This window comes from Kazachstania africana, chromosome 5, assembly GCF_000304475.1.
Source record: "Kazachstania africana CBS 2517 chromosome 5, complete genome".
Classification (NCBI taxonomy): domain Eukaryota; kingdom Fungi; phylum Ascomycota; class Saccharomycetes; order Saccharomycetales; family Saccharomycetaceae; genus Kazachstania; species Kazachstania africana.
In genome coordinates, this window is record NC_018944.1 from 707,544 (window position 1) to 720,843 (window position 13,300).

General features: G+C 35.2%; 8 protein-coding genes across 8 annotated transcripts; 4 read left to right on the forward strand and 4 right to left on the reverse strand.

Annotated features, from left to right (window-relative positions):
• Positions 1 to 208: 208 nt before the first annotated feature.
• On the forward strand, positions 209 to 724 carry RPB7 (DNA-directed RNA polymerase II subunit RPB7; the record flags this gene model as incomplete). The annotated part of the gene is made up of 1 exon (XM_003957587.1): positions 209 to 724. The coding sequence occupies one exon, from the start codon at positions 209 to 211 to the stop codon at positions 722 to 724; it is 516 nt and encodes a 171-aa protein (XP_003957636.1).
• A 416-nt stretch (positions 725 to 1,140) lies between these two features.
• Positions 1,141 to 2,739, reverse strand: DIT1 (Dit1p; the record flags this gene model as incomplete). The annotated part of the gene is made up of 1 exon (XM_003957588.1): positions 1,141 to 2,739. One exon carries the CDS (start codon positions 2,737 to 2,739, stop codon positions 1,141 to 1,143), a length of 1,599 nt encoding a protein of 532 aa, XP_003957637.1.
• Positions 2,740 to 4,016: 1,277 nt separating this feature from the next.
• On the forward strand, positions 4,017 to 5,504 carry DIT2 (putative cytochrome P450; the record flags this gene model as incomplete). The annotated part of the gene is made up of 1 exon (XM_003957589.1): positions 4,017 to 5,504. The coding sequence occupies one exon, from the start codon at positions 4,017 to 4,019 to the stop codon at positions 5,502 to 5,504; it is 1,488 nt and encodes a 495-aa protein (XP_003957638.1).
• A 56-nt stretch (positions 5,505 to 5,560) lies between these two features.
• URH1 (trifunctional uridine nucleosidase/nicotinamide riboside hydrolase/nicotinic acid riboside hydrolase) lies at positions 5,561 to 6,598 on the reverse strand (the record flags this gene model as incomplete). The annotated part of the gene is made up of 1 exon (XM_003957590.1): positions 5,561 to 6,598. One exon carries the CDS (start codon positions 6,596 to 6,598, stop codon positions 5,561 to 5,563), a length of 1,038 nt encoding a protein of 345 aa, XP_003957639.1.
• A 136-nt stretch (positions 6,599 to 6,734) lies between these two features.
• Positions 6,735 to 7,385, reverse strand: HPT1 (hypoxanthine phosphoribosyltransferase; the record flags this gene model as incomplete). Its single annotated transcript, XM_003957591.1, has 1 exon — positions 6,735 to 7,385. One exon carries the CDS (start codon positions 7,383 to 7,385, stop codon positions 6,735 to 6,737), a length of 651 nt encoding a protein of 216 aa, XP_003957640.1.
• Positions 7,386 to 8,001: 616 nt separating this feature from the next.
• NCB2 (negative cofactor 2 transcription regulator complex subunit NCB2) lies at positions 8,002 to 8,442 on the forward strand (the record flags this gene model as incomplete). Its single annotated transcript, XM_003957592.1, has 1 exon — positions 8,002 to 8,442. One exon carries the CDS (start codon positions 8,002 to 8,004, stop codon positions 8,440 to 8,442), a length of 441 nt encoding a protein of 146 aa, XP_003957641.1.
• Positions 8,443 to 8,594: 152 nt separating this feature from the next.
• On the reverse strand, positions 8,595 to 11,495 carry SXM1 (Sxm1p; the record flags this gene model as incomplete). Its single annotated transcript, XM_003957593.1, has 1 exon — positions 8,595 to 11,495. The coding sequence occupies one exon, from the start codon at positions 11,493 to 11,495 to the stop codon at positions 8,595 to 8,597; it is 2,901 nt and encodes a 966-aa protein (XP_003957642.1).
• Positions 11,496 to 11,709: 214 nt separating this feature from the next.
• Positions 11,710 to 13,281, forward strand: SMP3 (glycosylphosphatidylinositol-alpha 1,2 mannosyltransferase; the record flags this gene model as incomplete). Its single annotated transcript, XM_003957594.1, has 1 exon — positions 11,710 to 13,281. One exon carries the CDS (start codon positions 11,710 to 11,712, stop codon positions 13,279 to 13,281), a length of 1,572 nt encoding a protein of 523 aa, XP_003957643.1.
• Positions 13,282 to 13,300: the final 19 nt, after the last annotated feature.

Consider the following 13,300-nt stretch of genomic DNA (forward strand, 5'->3'; position numbering starts at 1 on the left):
TATCAGCAAGAGGTAGCTGTTTCTTCGAATCCATTGGAAAGCTTTGAACGAGTTAGACCGTTGAATATTACCTCCAGCTATATCGGCTTTGTTCTGTCCTTCTTTCCCTTTCATTTTCCCTGTTATCAAGGTACATTGTACTATTTCCACAAGAAAACATTTAAATTACATAGAGAATTTGCATATTCTATAATCATCTCCAAACCAAATGTTCTTCATTAAAGATCTCTCGCTAAATATTACGTTGCATCCATCGTTTTTTGGACCTCGAATGAAGCAATATCTGAAAACAAAATTGCTACAAGAAGTGGAAGGTTCATGTACAGGTAAATTTGGATATATTCTATGTGTTTTGAATTACGATCAGATTGAGATTGAACGTGGTAGAATATTGCCAACTGATGGTTCCGCAGAATTCAAAGTCAAATACAGAGCGGTCGTATTCAAACCATTCAAAGGTGAAGTTGTAGATGGTACCGTCGTATCGTGCTCTCAACATGGTTTCGAGGTTCAAGTTGGCCCAATGAAAGTCTTTGTTACCAAGCACTTAATGCCACAGGATTTGACGTTTAATGCTGGTTCAAATCCACCTTCTTACCAAAGTTCGGAAGACGTTATCACAATAAAGAGTAGAATTAGAGTGAAAATTGAAGGTTGTATAAGTCAAGTTAGTTCTATTCATGCCATTGGTAGTATTAAGGAAGATTATCTGGGTGCTATTTAGTTTCTTTCGGGTTTCTTTTTTTATTTTATCCAAATGGTAGTATCAAGCCATATCCTCGACTTTAGGAGATAGAAAGCACAAGCAACAGGGAAAGTTATTAATATTTAACTTTTTCGCAGAATATAAATTACTCTGATGTGCCCATGAACCAATTGTACATATAATAATCATATATTAATCATAATAATGATAAAAGCTTTTTTTTATTCTTTCTGGAAGCTTATTCAATCTTGCTTGAAAATAATGGATGAAATATGAAATAATATAATACAACTAAATATAAAGTACAAAATTACAGTAACAAAGAGAACCTAGATGATTAAAAGTTAAGTGGATCGCTGACGTCCATTAAGAAAAAATAAAAACCTTGTCGTCTGAACTAAAGGTTAAAATAATGAAAGAGCTTGGAAAAATTGCTACTTCACTATCGAATAGTAACCCCCTTCACCATTTTCGATACATGTTTCTTTCCAGGCACCTTGGAACTTTCCACTTTCCAAACCATCTTTTACTATTTTTGACTTTGTCAAAAAAAATTCTATGTTACCATCACTTGAATTCTCGACCTTCACAACGCAATTATGCCATGGCGTTGGAATATGTAGAAGATCCTCGAATGTCGGCTCTGCGTTAATGTCCTCCAAGGATTTAACAGTACGACATTGGTTTGTTGAGATAACTTTGATACCATATTTTGGTCCCTTGTTGGTATGTGCATGAATGGAAATTCTGACATAATTAGGGAAAACTAATTCCACTAAATTAGAGTATGCATCATTTCTTCTGATCATATTGAATGCAATCTTTGAAACAGTTTTCTTGAAACCCTTTCTTGAACAACCTGAAAAATATGGTAGTAAAGATAGATCCTCTGCCATGAATTTGGAAAAGCCTCTATAAAGGTATAGCCTCGGATGACCAGGTATGTTAATTTCAGTTTTCAATCTCCCATCATCTGTGTCGCAACCCTTCATCAAAATTTGTCGTGAGAGTTCTGAGACAGAACATATTTTGGTTCCTGTATAATGTGGTAGTTTGAGATCAGAGACCCAATTTGGATCAAATAGGTCAGCTGCAAGACCAGTGAAAAATAAATCGTTTAAACCACAAAAACCAATTGGGTCACTGTCATCAGATTTAATTGTTTCGTACAATGTATGCAATTGGCCAGTATACGTGGAAACAATGTCATCGTCTACACCAATACAATCTGAAAAGACATGTCCGTCACTAACAATCCAAACTTTCATCCCTGGTGGATACACTTTGCTGACCTCTGTTGTAGCTTTGATCAGCCTTCTTAATGCCAGTTCCTCTCCTTTATCTGGCATCGTTCCATTCACTTTGTTCTGATTAGATGATTTGCATGGGAATGCAGGCAAGATACACTCAATCCTCAAATAGCGATCGGTGAAATACTTAACACGATCAATGAAGTAATCTCTTCCGCCCTTTTCCCATTCATCACCAACAATAGTATTTTTCAGGTTGGATGCAAAGTAATCAGTGAAGATCTCATGGTACTTTACTTTTGCCACTTCAACATCAATACTTTTTTCATGGTTATGCATACGAGACTGGTCTAATATGTGAAAAACAAACCAGTCGTTGAAATCATTTTCGTCTTCAATTGTAGTGACGCATCCTCTTATTTGATTCTCACCGTCACGCTTATACTCAGAAATCTTAAAAGGTAATTCAATAGTCTCCGAAAATATCTTAGAACTATTAGCGTCAACTACATATTCTTTGATTTTAGTAGTTTGTGAAGAATAACTAAATTTTTCCGTTGTGAGAAATTTCTTGAAATCTTCCCAGTTTTCCTCAAACTTACAACCTTGCTTTTCCTCGATGCAGTAAATTTCTTGAGTCTCAGGATGTCTAGTATATATAGCCAAAAATTTGCTGTACGTTGACATATCCTTGTCCTTTTGGTGAGGAATAGGTACATTTTGAGGAAAGTTAGAGACCTTATCAGTCTCTACAACCTGTGGTGTTTTCTCGGTTAACGTCATTTCTTTATGAGAATCGCTATTTTGCTATAAAAATAAAATATTGGAATAGAGGCAAGAAACCAATGTAAGTGCTCTTACTTTATATTACCACGGATAAATCAAAAATAGAATAAAACTACGTCGAGCAACGAAAAATTTCGAGTCTTATCCCTTTGTCGTCGACGTTAGTCACTCAATGTCCATAAGTACCTTGAAACCCTCTAGACCTGACCCCATATTTCAGAAGGGAAAGGAAGAGGCATTTATTTTGAAAACTGATATACGATAACTTATAGGAAAGTAAACTGCCCCACTAAGAAAAGAAGCAGGAGGAGGTTCCTATTTGAGAGCAACAATTTCCGTAGTCCCCAAAAAGAGTTCAAGTGATATTAGACCCACATAAAATTGAAAAAAATGTCTCAGCCGGGCTCTTTTATTTTCAGTAAAGTAGGGAATACAACAGTATTTAGAATTCAGATGTCCCAATAAAGCAGAAAAACAAGCTGCCTTCAACGTTACCAGGACACGCATACATGTGCCAAATTGTCCCACTCCTAAAGTCTGAAATATGTCTAAAAAAGATTTCAAAAATAGCCTATACTGGTGAAAGGTCCCTAAGTACCAATCCTAAATTAGCATTGAGCTGAGGCCAGTAGTCATTCATATATTTAGGGAAAGGCTTACTTTCAATAAAGTGTGTAGGCGTGCCACTTAGTAGAGAGTGAATAATAGTGGATACCTGTCGTCGAATGTCAACTTCTTGAATGTAACGAAAGCCATGAAGAAACGTTGTTTATACTAAGAAATAATCGGATTAACAGCTCCCCTTCTAACACTATGTCTATATTGTTCTTGTGTTTAAGAAGCAAAAGGGATGGTTCTTTGAGAACTATCAAAGGAGCCAAGCATAAATGACTGGAATTCTTTTTCTAAACGACCAACTTTTTTACATTTTGTAAGTCTTTTTTTCCCACTATTCAATGGGCAAAAAATGTATGATAGCGCCATGCAGGTGTCAAAGAGAAAACCCGTGGCGCTCGATATGATATAGTTAAGTGGCCACTTGGCAAAGAAGCAGCAACTCGTGGAAACCTCTAACTTTTGTCTTCTCCAAGGGGTAAGTTGGAGGAGAAATCAGGGAACAGTAGAATGAAATATTTGCCAATAGCTATACTCCTAATTACTAAATCAGGACCTTCATATTTAAATGTAAAATATATTATCACTTCGCAGTATATAAAAGTCGAATATAGAGTTCCAACAAGCAACCGAAGAAGGGCAAAAGAGATACAGAAACGATGGCTTTTTACTTAGGTCTTGGACTATCAAGTTTACTCTTCGTGGCTATTTTTCTATTCAAGGTAATAATACCACCTTTCAATTTCCCGAGAAATATTCCCACAATCCCATTTTATGTCATATTCTTACCTTCATTTTTCAACATTGACCAAACTGAGCTTTATAACAACTATCTAAAAAAGCCTTTAGAAAGGTATGGTGCAGTTAATATATTTTTTGGTTCTAGATGGAACATTTTAGTTTCGAAGCCTGAGTATTTGGCCCAAATTTTCAGAGATGAGAACACTTTTGCTAAAAGTGGGAACCAAAAAAAGATTCCCTACAGCATACTTGCTGCATATACTGGAGAAAATATTATAAGCGCACATGGAGATGCATGGAGAACCTATAGGCGTGTTATGACAAATGGTTTACAGTTCTTTAATGAAAAACCATTTGTTGAAAATATCCAACTTCTTTGTGATATCATTGAGGAAAAGAACCAGAAAACCCAGAAACAGGCAATCAAGGTTAGTCCTCTTATTCAAAGATTAGCATTAGATAACATTTCACAAGTCCTATTGAGTTTTGATTTCGGTACTCTGAAAAATGATCTTAATCCTTTACACAGGCATTTGATCAGAATAAAGAAACAAATATTCGATCCATTTTTCTTGACTTTCCCATTTTTAGATCAGCTTCCAATTCCAAAAAGAAAGAGAGGGTTTGAAGATGTGAAAAAATTCAGAGAAATCTTGGTTACTACAGTGAGAAAACAACTAGTTGATAATTACAAATTCGAACAGATCCAGTCTGTGTCAAGTGACCTAATAAGGGCACATAATAACGAAGTAATCAACTACAAACAGCTCTCAGATAATATTGTAATTCTATTGGTTGCTGGTCATGAAAACCCGCAGTTGGCTATAACTACTGCACTCTATCTTTTGGCTAAGTACGAGCAAACATGGCAGATGAGGATTATTGACGAAATCAAACATATTAATGTTGAAGATATTAAGGAATTAGCAACTTTACCTTGCTTAAACTCATTTATATTTGAAGCGATACGATTTTACCCACCTTTGAACACAATCATTAATAGGTGTACTTCAAGAAAATGCCAATTGGGTACCGATATTGTTATACCAAAGGGCACATATGTAGGGTACAATAACTTTGGTAACTCACACAATGTTGCAAGCTGGGGTATTACAGCCGACTCTTTCGAGCCAGAAAGATGGGGGAACGATATTGAAACGATAATGAAAAACTGGAAAATAGCAAAAAATAATTGTACATTGAGTTCCTTTCATGGAGGACGTAGAGCATGTTTAGGAGAAAAACTAGCTCTTGTCGAACTCAGAATCACTATTGCTGGATTATTACAGAGATTTCATATTACGCTTGGATCAGAATGGGATGAAAAAATGACGCCTGCCGGACCTCTATGCCCATTAGACTTGCAGTTGAACTTTGAACCTAGAAAGGATAGGAAAATTAATTGACCAACATCACTTATTATTATATTAATTTATATAACTTTATATAGTTCTTTTTATTTTTAATCGATTGTTGAGTGTTTGGCTGCAAGTTCCAATGACTCTAATACTTGATCCCAAAAATAGTCAATATTGATATCAAATCCGACTATCGTTCCGATACCACTTATGTTGAGCCCATGCTGTAGCGTTTCGTCATATTGAACTATCGGGTATATCTTCCCTACGTCTGGATCCTTAAGATCGGTAATTACTTCTAAATCCATTCTCTTGTATTGGAAATTGACTATATCCTGTGATTCAATTTCATAAAATTCAAGTATGGGGTAAAGAGTCATCGGATCATGTACGGGAGGTCCCGATGAAAAACCTTGAATATCCTTATAAGTGTGGTAAAAGAATTCGAACAATTCGAAATATAACCTTCTTAACTTAGAATGACCGTCTGCTAAGATTCTTTGGAATATTATTTCATTTGCTATAGCTTTATGTGTCAAATTTAAAGGTGAGAGGATACATTTATCCTTCAAAATTGGATCCTTCAAGACAAACTGAGCTGCCTGTGGGTCTACCCAGATATTAAATTCTGCACTTAAATTAATGTTTTTATTACCTATCCCTATCCCACCACCCATAATACTTATAAATTTAATCTTTTCCTTCAGATAAGGCTTAGATTTCATTAGCGTTGCAATGGATGTCATGGCACCAGTAGATACAAAAGTTAACTCACCATCAAACTTCAAAATTTCCTTTTCTACTGCGTCCAAGTAGGTTATATCTTTCTTACATTTAAATGACGGAGTTGGTAGCAATGACGTGCCATCCAATCCTGTCACACCGTGTATATCCTCTGCATAATGTGTGTGTCTCACCCAAGGCCTCTTTGCGCCTTTATAAACGGGGATAGAACGACTCATACCCATAGCGGTTAATAGAGATCTTGCGTTGTAATTTGTATTCTTGGGGCTTGAATTCCCGTAACATGTGCTTATACCTCTTAGATCAAAGGCAGGATGGAAGGTTGAGATTAAGATAGCGATAGCGTCGTCATGACCAGGATCACAATCTAGCCAAATAGGTATTTTTGTGATTGTCATTGCTTTGTGTTATGAGTAGGGTTCGAGCAATAGCCCTTATTTCTTTTATTTTTTCCCCCCATCCCGCCTTTATATATATATGTATATAATGTGGAGAGACATCGAGCTTTACCATTTAACTGATATAATACAACACTCACGGTAAGAAGATATCATTACCCTGTTTGATGGCCATCTTTGTATGGTATACTATATCTTTAGATTCCCATGGATAAGCGTACCATTTATCTGGGACTGTTCTTGCGGCAAAATAACGATATTTGTCATTAATGATTTCATCAGGTAAATCAGCTTTCTTTGGTTTCAGTTTGTCATGCAAAACAAATATAGCGAATTTTGTCTTATAATCAGGGTTTTGTTCCAAATCGATACCTTGTGCTTTAGCTTGATCCGCTACATCTTTTTCCAATTCATACAATGCATAATGTAAAGTTGACCTTGTATCGTCGACTTCATCGACGATCAGAACTCTCTTCCCAACAAGATTCAATTTACATTGTTCGTAATCAATCCATTGGATCCTCTTTATAGAAACTCCCGCTTTCTCGACACCAGAACCAGCTGATGTCAAATCATCATACAACGACAAGATAATAGCAAAAATTCTTATAGTTGGGACTCCCGGTTCCTTTAAAAAAGTTCTTAAGATCCTGGAAGGTATGAATCCACCACCTCCTATGGCAATGATTAAATCTGGTTTAAAAAGTTTGATTCTTTCAGCGGTCATTTGGCACAACTGATGGATGTTGTTGTACGAAATGTACTGTTTATCCTCTCCAGCCTCCATTGCGCATACCCTATGAACAAGAGACAAGTATAACTATATATTTGAAGACGTATCTATGCTGTTATATAAGAAAAGAATTAACGGCATCTCAGCATCGTCATATCCCTCATTTATTTTACCTTTAACATTCGCAATAATCGTCTGCCTTCAAAGATGCAGTTAGTGCTGCGATTTACACGGAACTCCGCGAATCGGACAGCACGCTGCGCGCTCGTCAAATTTTCTGAAAACCAAAAAAAAATAAAGAAAAAATTTCTGGCCACGTGAAAGTTTTGTACTTTTTGCTCCAGATGACACTTCAAATAAGTCACTTCATCCGCAGTGGAAACAACATACAACACTAGAGCGTACGTATCATCAGGCATCTGCATGCGTAGTCCCAAATAACGACAACAACACTACCCAATCTAGCATGTTTTCCGCGTCATAGTCAATACGTCGTTTTTTTTAAACGGTTCTTTGTTTTCTTTCCACGCTGCGGGCGAAATATATAAAAGAGATTGAAATTTTTCACGTTGTGATTTTTTTTTACAGTCGCAAATTGTTTAGTTAAGCATTTTCGGGTATAGTGAATTAGACCCTAAAGCAGCTCATCGATTTAAGAAACGAACATACAATGGCTGGTATTGATAAAGACGATATTTCTTTACCCAAAGCTACAGTACAGAAACTCATATCAGAAGTACTGGATGATGATTTGTCGTTTAATAAGGATGCCAGAGAAATCATAATAAAATCCGGGATAGAATTCTTGATGATTCTATCTTCCATGTCCTCTGAAATGGCTGAACAGGACTCAAAGAAAACAATAGCACCTGAACACGTTTTGACTGCACTAAAAGAACTAGAATATGACTCATTTATCCCTTTCTTGGAACAAATCCTGACTGAGTTCAAAGGGACACAAAAAATTAGAGAGAGAAGAGATTCAAAATTTAAAAATTCTGGTCTAACTGAAGAAGAGTTACTACGACAACAGGAAGAATTATTTAGAAAATCAAGATCTAAATTACAAAATAACGCAATACCAGAAAATATCAAGACTGAACAGCAATAAATATACTACGTACATTAAAAAAAATATTCCTTCTACGGTTATGCTCTCTTTCTTCCATCACTAATTTTTATATACACATTGAATGATAAAATATGAAAACTCTATAGAATTATACATTAAAATTTTGTACCTTTATTTGGGAAAGAGATTCTCTAATTACTCTGCTGAGATACAAATTGTAATATGGTATGTAATGATTCTTTCTTTTCATCATTTAACGATTTTATTATTTCTTCGTATCTAGTAGCATTCGTATTTCCAAGTTCATGGAAAAAGACCGTTATCGATTCAAACACATTGACTGAATCTAATGGTGTCTCTTTGAAATCGTCTTCGAAGTCTTCAAAATATTCTTCTTCCTCCTCTGGATCATTAAATTCATTGATAGTGGAGCCATCTTCAAGACCTTCTTCACCTTTATTCATAATATCACGCTTTCTAATAGCATTCGGTAACTCCATCAGTAAATCAACTAATTTATTAGAAAATTGACCAATAAATCCATTGATACAGCTTGGTAAAGTTTCTAATTTCATCATCGAGGTAATAGCAAGAATTTGTAACTTTATAGCAAATACACTGGTCATCTTTAGTTCGAACCACATTGTCAATACTTCTAATGTTACTCCAGCATTTTCACATAAAGTCAAGGTTTCGACTGGCTTTATTATTAAATTGGATACAAGTAATTTGATCATAGTCTTCTCGTCAAATTCAATTTCATCCTTATTTTTAATCAATTGAATGGCTTTATCAAATAATGGTATATCTTTCATGGATAAACTAAACATTGTTAATAATGTTAATACGTTATCAATATCATAATCAATGTCACTCTCTAATTTTACTGACAAGACTGTTAAAAATGACTCAATATACGTTTGATCTTGTGGGAATCCAAATGTGATCATGGTTTCAAAGAAAACCGTATAATTATCAAAATAATCCATCGCATACGTTTGGAAAGAATCTATCACATCATGGAATAATTCCCAAATTTGAGGCTGGATCTTACCATTATGTAACATTCTCGACGATAAGGCTAAAGAATCCATCAAATCAACGAGTTCTGTCATTAAACTAATTTGTGCGTTCATAATACCATATTTGCAAACCTGTGAAAATTCATCAATCAATGAAACTTTGGTCATGGACATGACCATAGTGGTCATCGTTTGTAAAATTGAACTAGCTTGGATTTCTTGATCTTGATCGCCTGTTGAGTACATATCTTTAGAATTACTGTTATTTTCAATCATTACACGGGAGAGGTTGAAATATTGTTCCATTAAATTGTGAGCTAAATCTTTGGCAAATGGTGTCAGTTCATCGGCAAATCTTTCAACGAATGATTCCATGACTTCTGATAAAATATCGATTTCAAAAATTTTTGATAGTTTTAATAAATTTTCCATGATGCCTGGAACTTGACCAGCAATATGTGAATGGATACCAGTATTCAAAATGATTAGGGATTTTAAGGAATCAGCTGCTTCAATTCTAACTGGCAATAGATTTGATTCATTGATTAAATGTCTGTAAGATAGATCATATACCTTTGATAACGTATCAACATCGTTGATTGGATTTTGATAGTTGGCAACTGTCTCTAGTGCTCTGGCAACTAAAAAGGGGTATTTTTCCTGTGCCAGTAAATCAGCAATATAATGAGTGAAAATACCCTCTAATTCATTACCAGAGTTCTCAAAGAAAGTAAATAGAGATGCAATGATTCTCATAGCACCCTCTTGCTTGTAGGCAACAGCCAAATCGTTAGCGTTATCTTTGAAACTAGTAAAAATATTATTGACAAATGGTAAAATAGTGCTTAATTGTTCTGGACGCCTGTGACCAATGACAAATATAAAATCACCTGCAGCAACGTCTGCAGTAGATCCTTCCTTGTTGAAGTCATAATAACGTCTAGTGTAGTCCTCTGGATCATCTTCTAGTAATTCGACACTTTGCTCATTGGCACAAAGACATGTAAAAATTACATTTTCGACTATAGTTGCCAAATGTGGCTCTATTAATGGGTATAATTGATCGGTGATCATGCATTTTTCTAAAAATTGGATTAAATAATAGAGTGAGGAATCACTCAACCAGAATTGACCCGTACCCCAGGATTGGATGATCTCAAAATATTTCTGAACAATAGTTGGAGTAATATTTTGTAAAACATAATTTACAAATTCTTCAGAGATAGATTTGGTAGTTCTGGAATATTTGTGAATAAATCTATTCAAATTGCCGAACCCCCATTTACTGACTTTAACTCTCTTATCTAGTGACCTGTCGGAAGGATCTAATTCCAGAACTTCTTTTGGCTGTGGTTTGAAACAAACAAATAAGTGTAACTGAATCCATGAGTTTAGTTTTTCAACCTGATTGAAATAAGCTGGGAAATTATTCAAACATGCATATTTGAATGATTTTAAGATTAAATATAAAAGTTCACTTGATTTATAATCTGAAGCGTTGACTAAACCTGATAGCATATTCTCGATGATTGGGAAAACTACGCTAATGAAGGCATCGATCGGACCTCTGCTGTCCACCATGTCGTACCTATGCACCTTACAAAACTCGAAAGTTAATAATAAACCAGCGTAAATATATTCTTGTTTACCAGAATCCAATAATTCCTGAACTGGTTGCGTCAAATCCCAATCTTTACTAGTATAAAATATGTAATGGATGGCTTCAGTTAAATGTGGTCTGATATGGTTACTTTCAACGTTGGTGACCAAGATTTCCACCAGATTGTCTTTAATCATCTTCTGTTCATCCATGCCAATATCATCTGGATTCATTTTTCTGTCATTATCTAAAGCATACCAGGATCTGTGAACCTTATTTTTGAAATAGATGGCAGAGGACATACGAATATTTAATGGAATTTCTGCATTTGACAAGACTTTCAAAAGAAAGAAAGTGAAACCAGATTCTTTCTGGAATTCGAATAATTGTGCTTCTGCTTGCTTGATGACCTTAGCATCGGCAACCATTGTCTGCTCGATGCAGGCTAAGATCGCTTGTTCGTTCAGCATAATAAAGTAGTAAGGTTGAACTATTAGCTTGATTAATGTATAGAACGAATCAATAAATGTAGCTAAACGGCTGACAAAGTCCCAAAATATCAACAGTTAATAGTGAACTATTCACTTACTCTTCAATGCATTTGATGGTGATGCTCAAGAACAAGAAAAATTGAAAAAAAACACGTCTAAAATGATAGTGAAATAGCCATTAATATTAATAGCGATGAGAAGAAGAGTCACATTGGGAAGCCATTTAGAGAGGTACAACAGAAGGCTGGTAATGGTTGGAATGAAGCATATTGGCTACTGTATTGGTGCGGTTGTGGCCATGCAGATGGCATACATTCATCCCGATGAGCATTTTCAAAGTCTGGAAATCATGATGAAGAAATTTATGGATGTTAGTGGTACCACGGCATGGGAGTTTGACAATATGAATGCTGCTAGAAGTTACGCTCCATTGCTTCTGTTCTATGGTCCCATTTTTTTTATTATGTCTCAAATGTTTCATTTGGAATCTCCATTGCTTGTACTGTATCTCGTTAGATTACAGCAATATTTAGTGTATATTGCTGTCATGAAACTTTCATTGAAAATACTATTACCATCCAAGAGACAACGTAGAAGGGCTGATTTCCTTATTTCCACCTCGTACATTACGTGGTGCTTCCAGAGTCACACTTTTTCTAATTCAAATGAAACACTACTGCTACTACTAGTCTTATCAATCTTCCACTTGCAAATTGTCAATGACAATTCAACTCATTCTACGCTGTCAATTGCATCTGGATTTCTAATCACGGTGGGAATCTTTAACAGAATTACCTTCCCTGGCTTTATACTGCTACCATCGTTCTTAGTTTTCTTCAAATTCTATGTTAAACATTGGAAGTCTTTGCTACTATTAATGATTTCAATCGCATGTTCATGTTATGTTTGCGCACTAATTGATACAAGGTTTTATCATTCTTCAACGTTATTATTAGCGCCTTTGAATAATTTAAAATACAATTTGAACGTAAATAATTTGGCAGAACATGGATTACATCCAAGGTACCTCCATTTATCAGTTAACCTTCCACAAATTCTACTTTCTGGTCTCCTATACATAATTCCTAGAGATACGGAAACAGCAGCACAACAGATCAAGACCTTACCATTTTTGTCGATCATATCAAGCTTGATCGTCCTATCATCATTTCAACATCAAGAATCAAGATTCTTAGTGCCTTTATTACCTTTATTTTGCATAATATTTACTACCTCTAAATATAGGCATAGTTCTGCACTTTTGAAGTTATGGATAGTGTCAAACTTAATTATGGGAATAATAATGGGTTGCCTACATCAATCAGGTGTTTTAAATGTGCTTCAATACTTCCATACACCACAGCACAGCACCACGGTAGATATATGGTGGAAAACTTATTCACCACCCACGTGGATGTATATGAAAAATGCCTTAACCGTATCAACGACTAACTTCGTTGATGATGTGGAAAAGATTGATTTGATTGATTTTAGTAATACCAACAATCATGTAGTCGATTTGAAAGGTTGCGATTTTGATCTGTTAAATTCGACAATATATGGATTTCTTGAAAAAGTAAATCATATCACCTTAATTGCACCAGATTCTATCAAGAAACATCTTGACCCAATGCTAGGCTCAAATCTATTAATGGAACAAATCTATCACTCATCTTCCCACCTAGATTTAGATCACTTTGATTTTGAAGATTTCAGTTCATTCAAGCTAGGAATCTCTGTATATAGGATATCACATCAAAAGTAAACGATTTATCTTGTCGTCA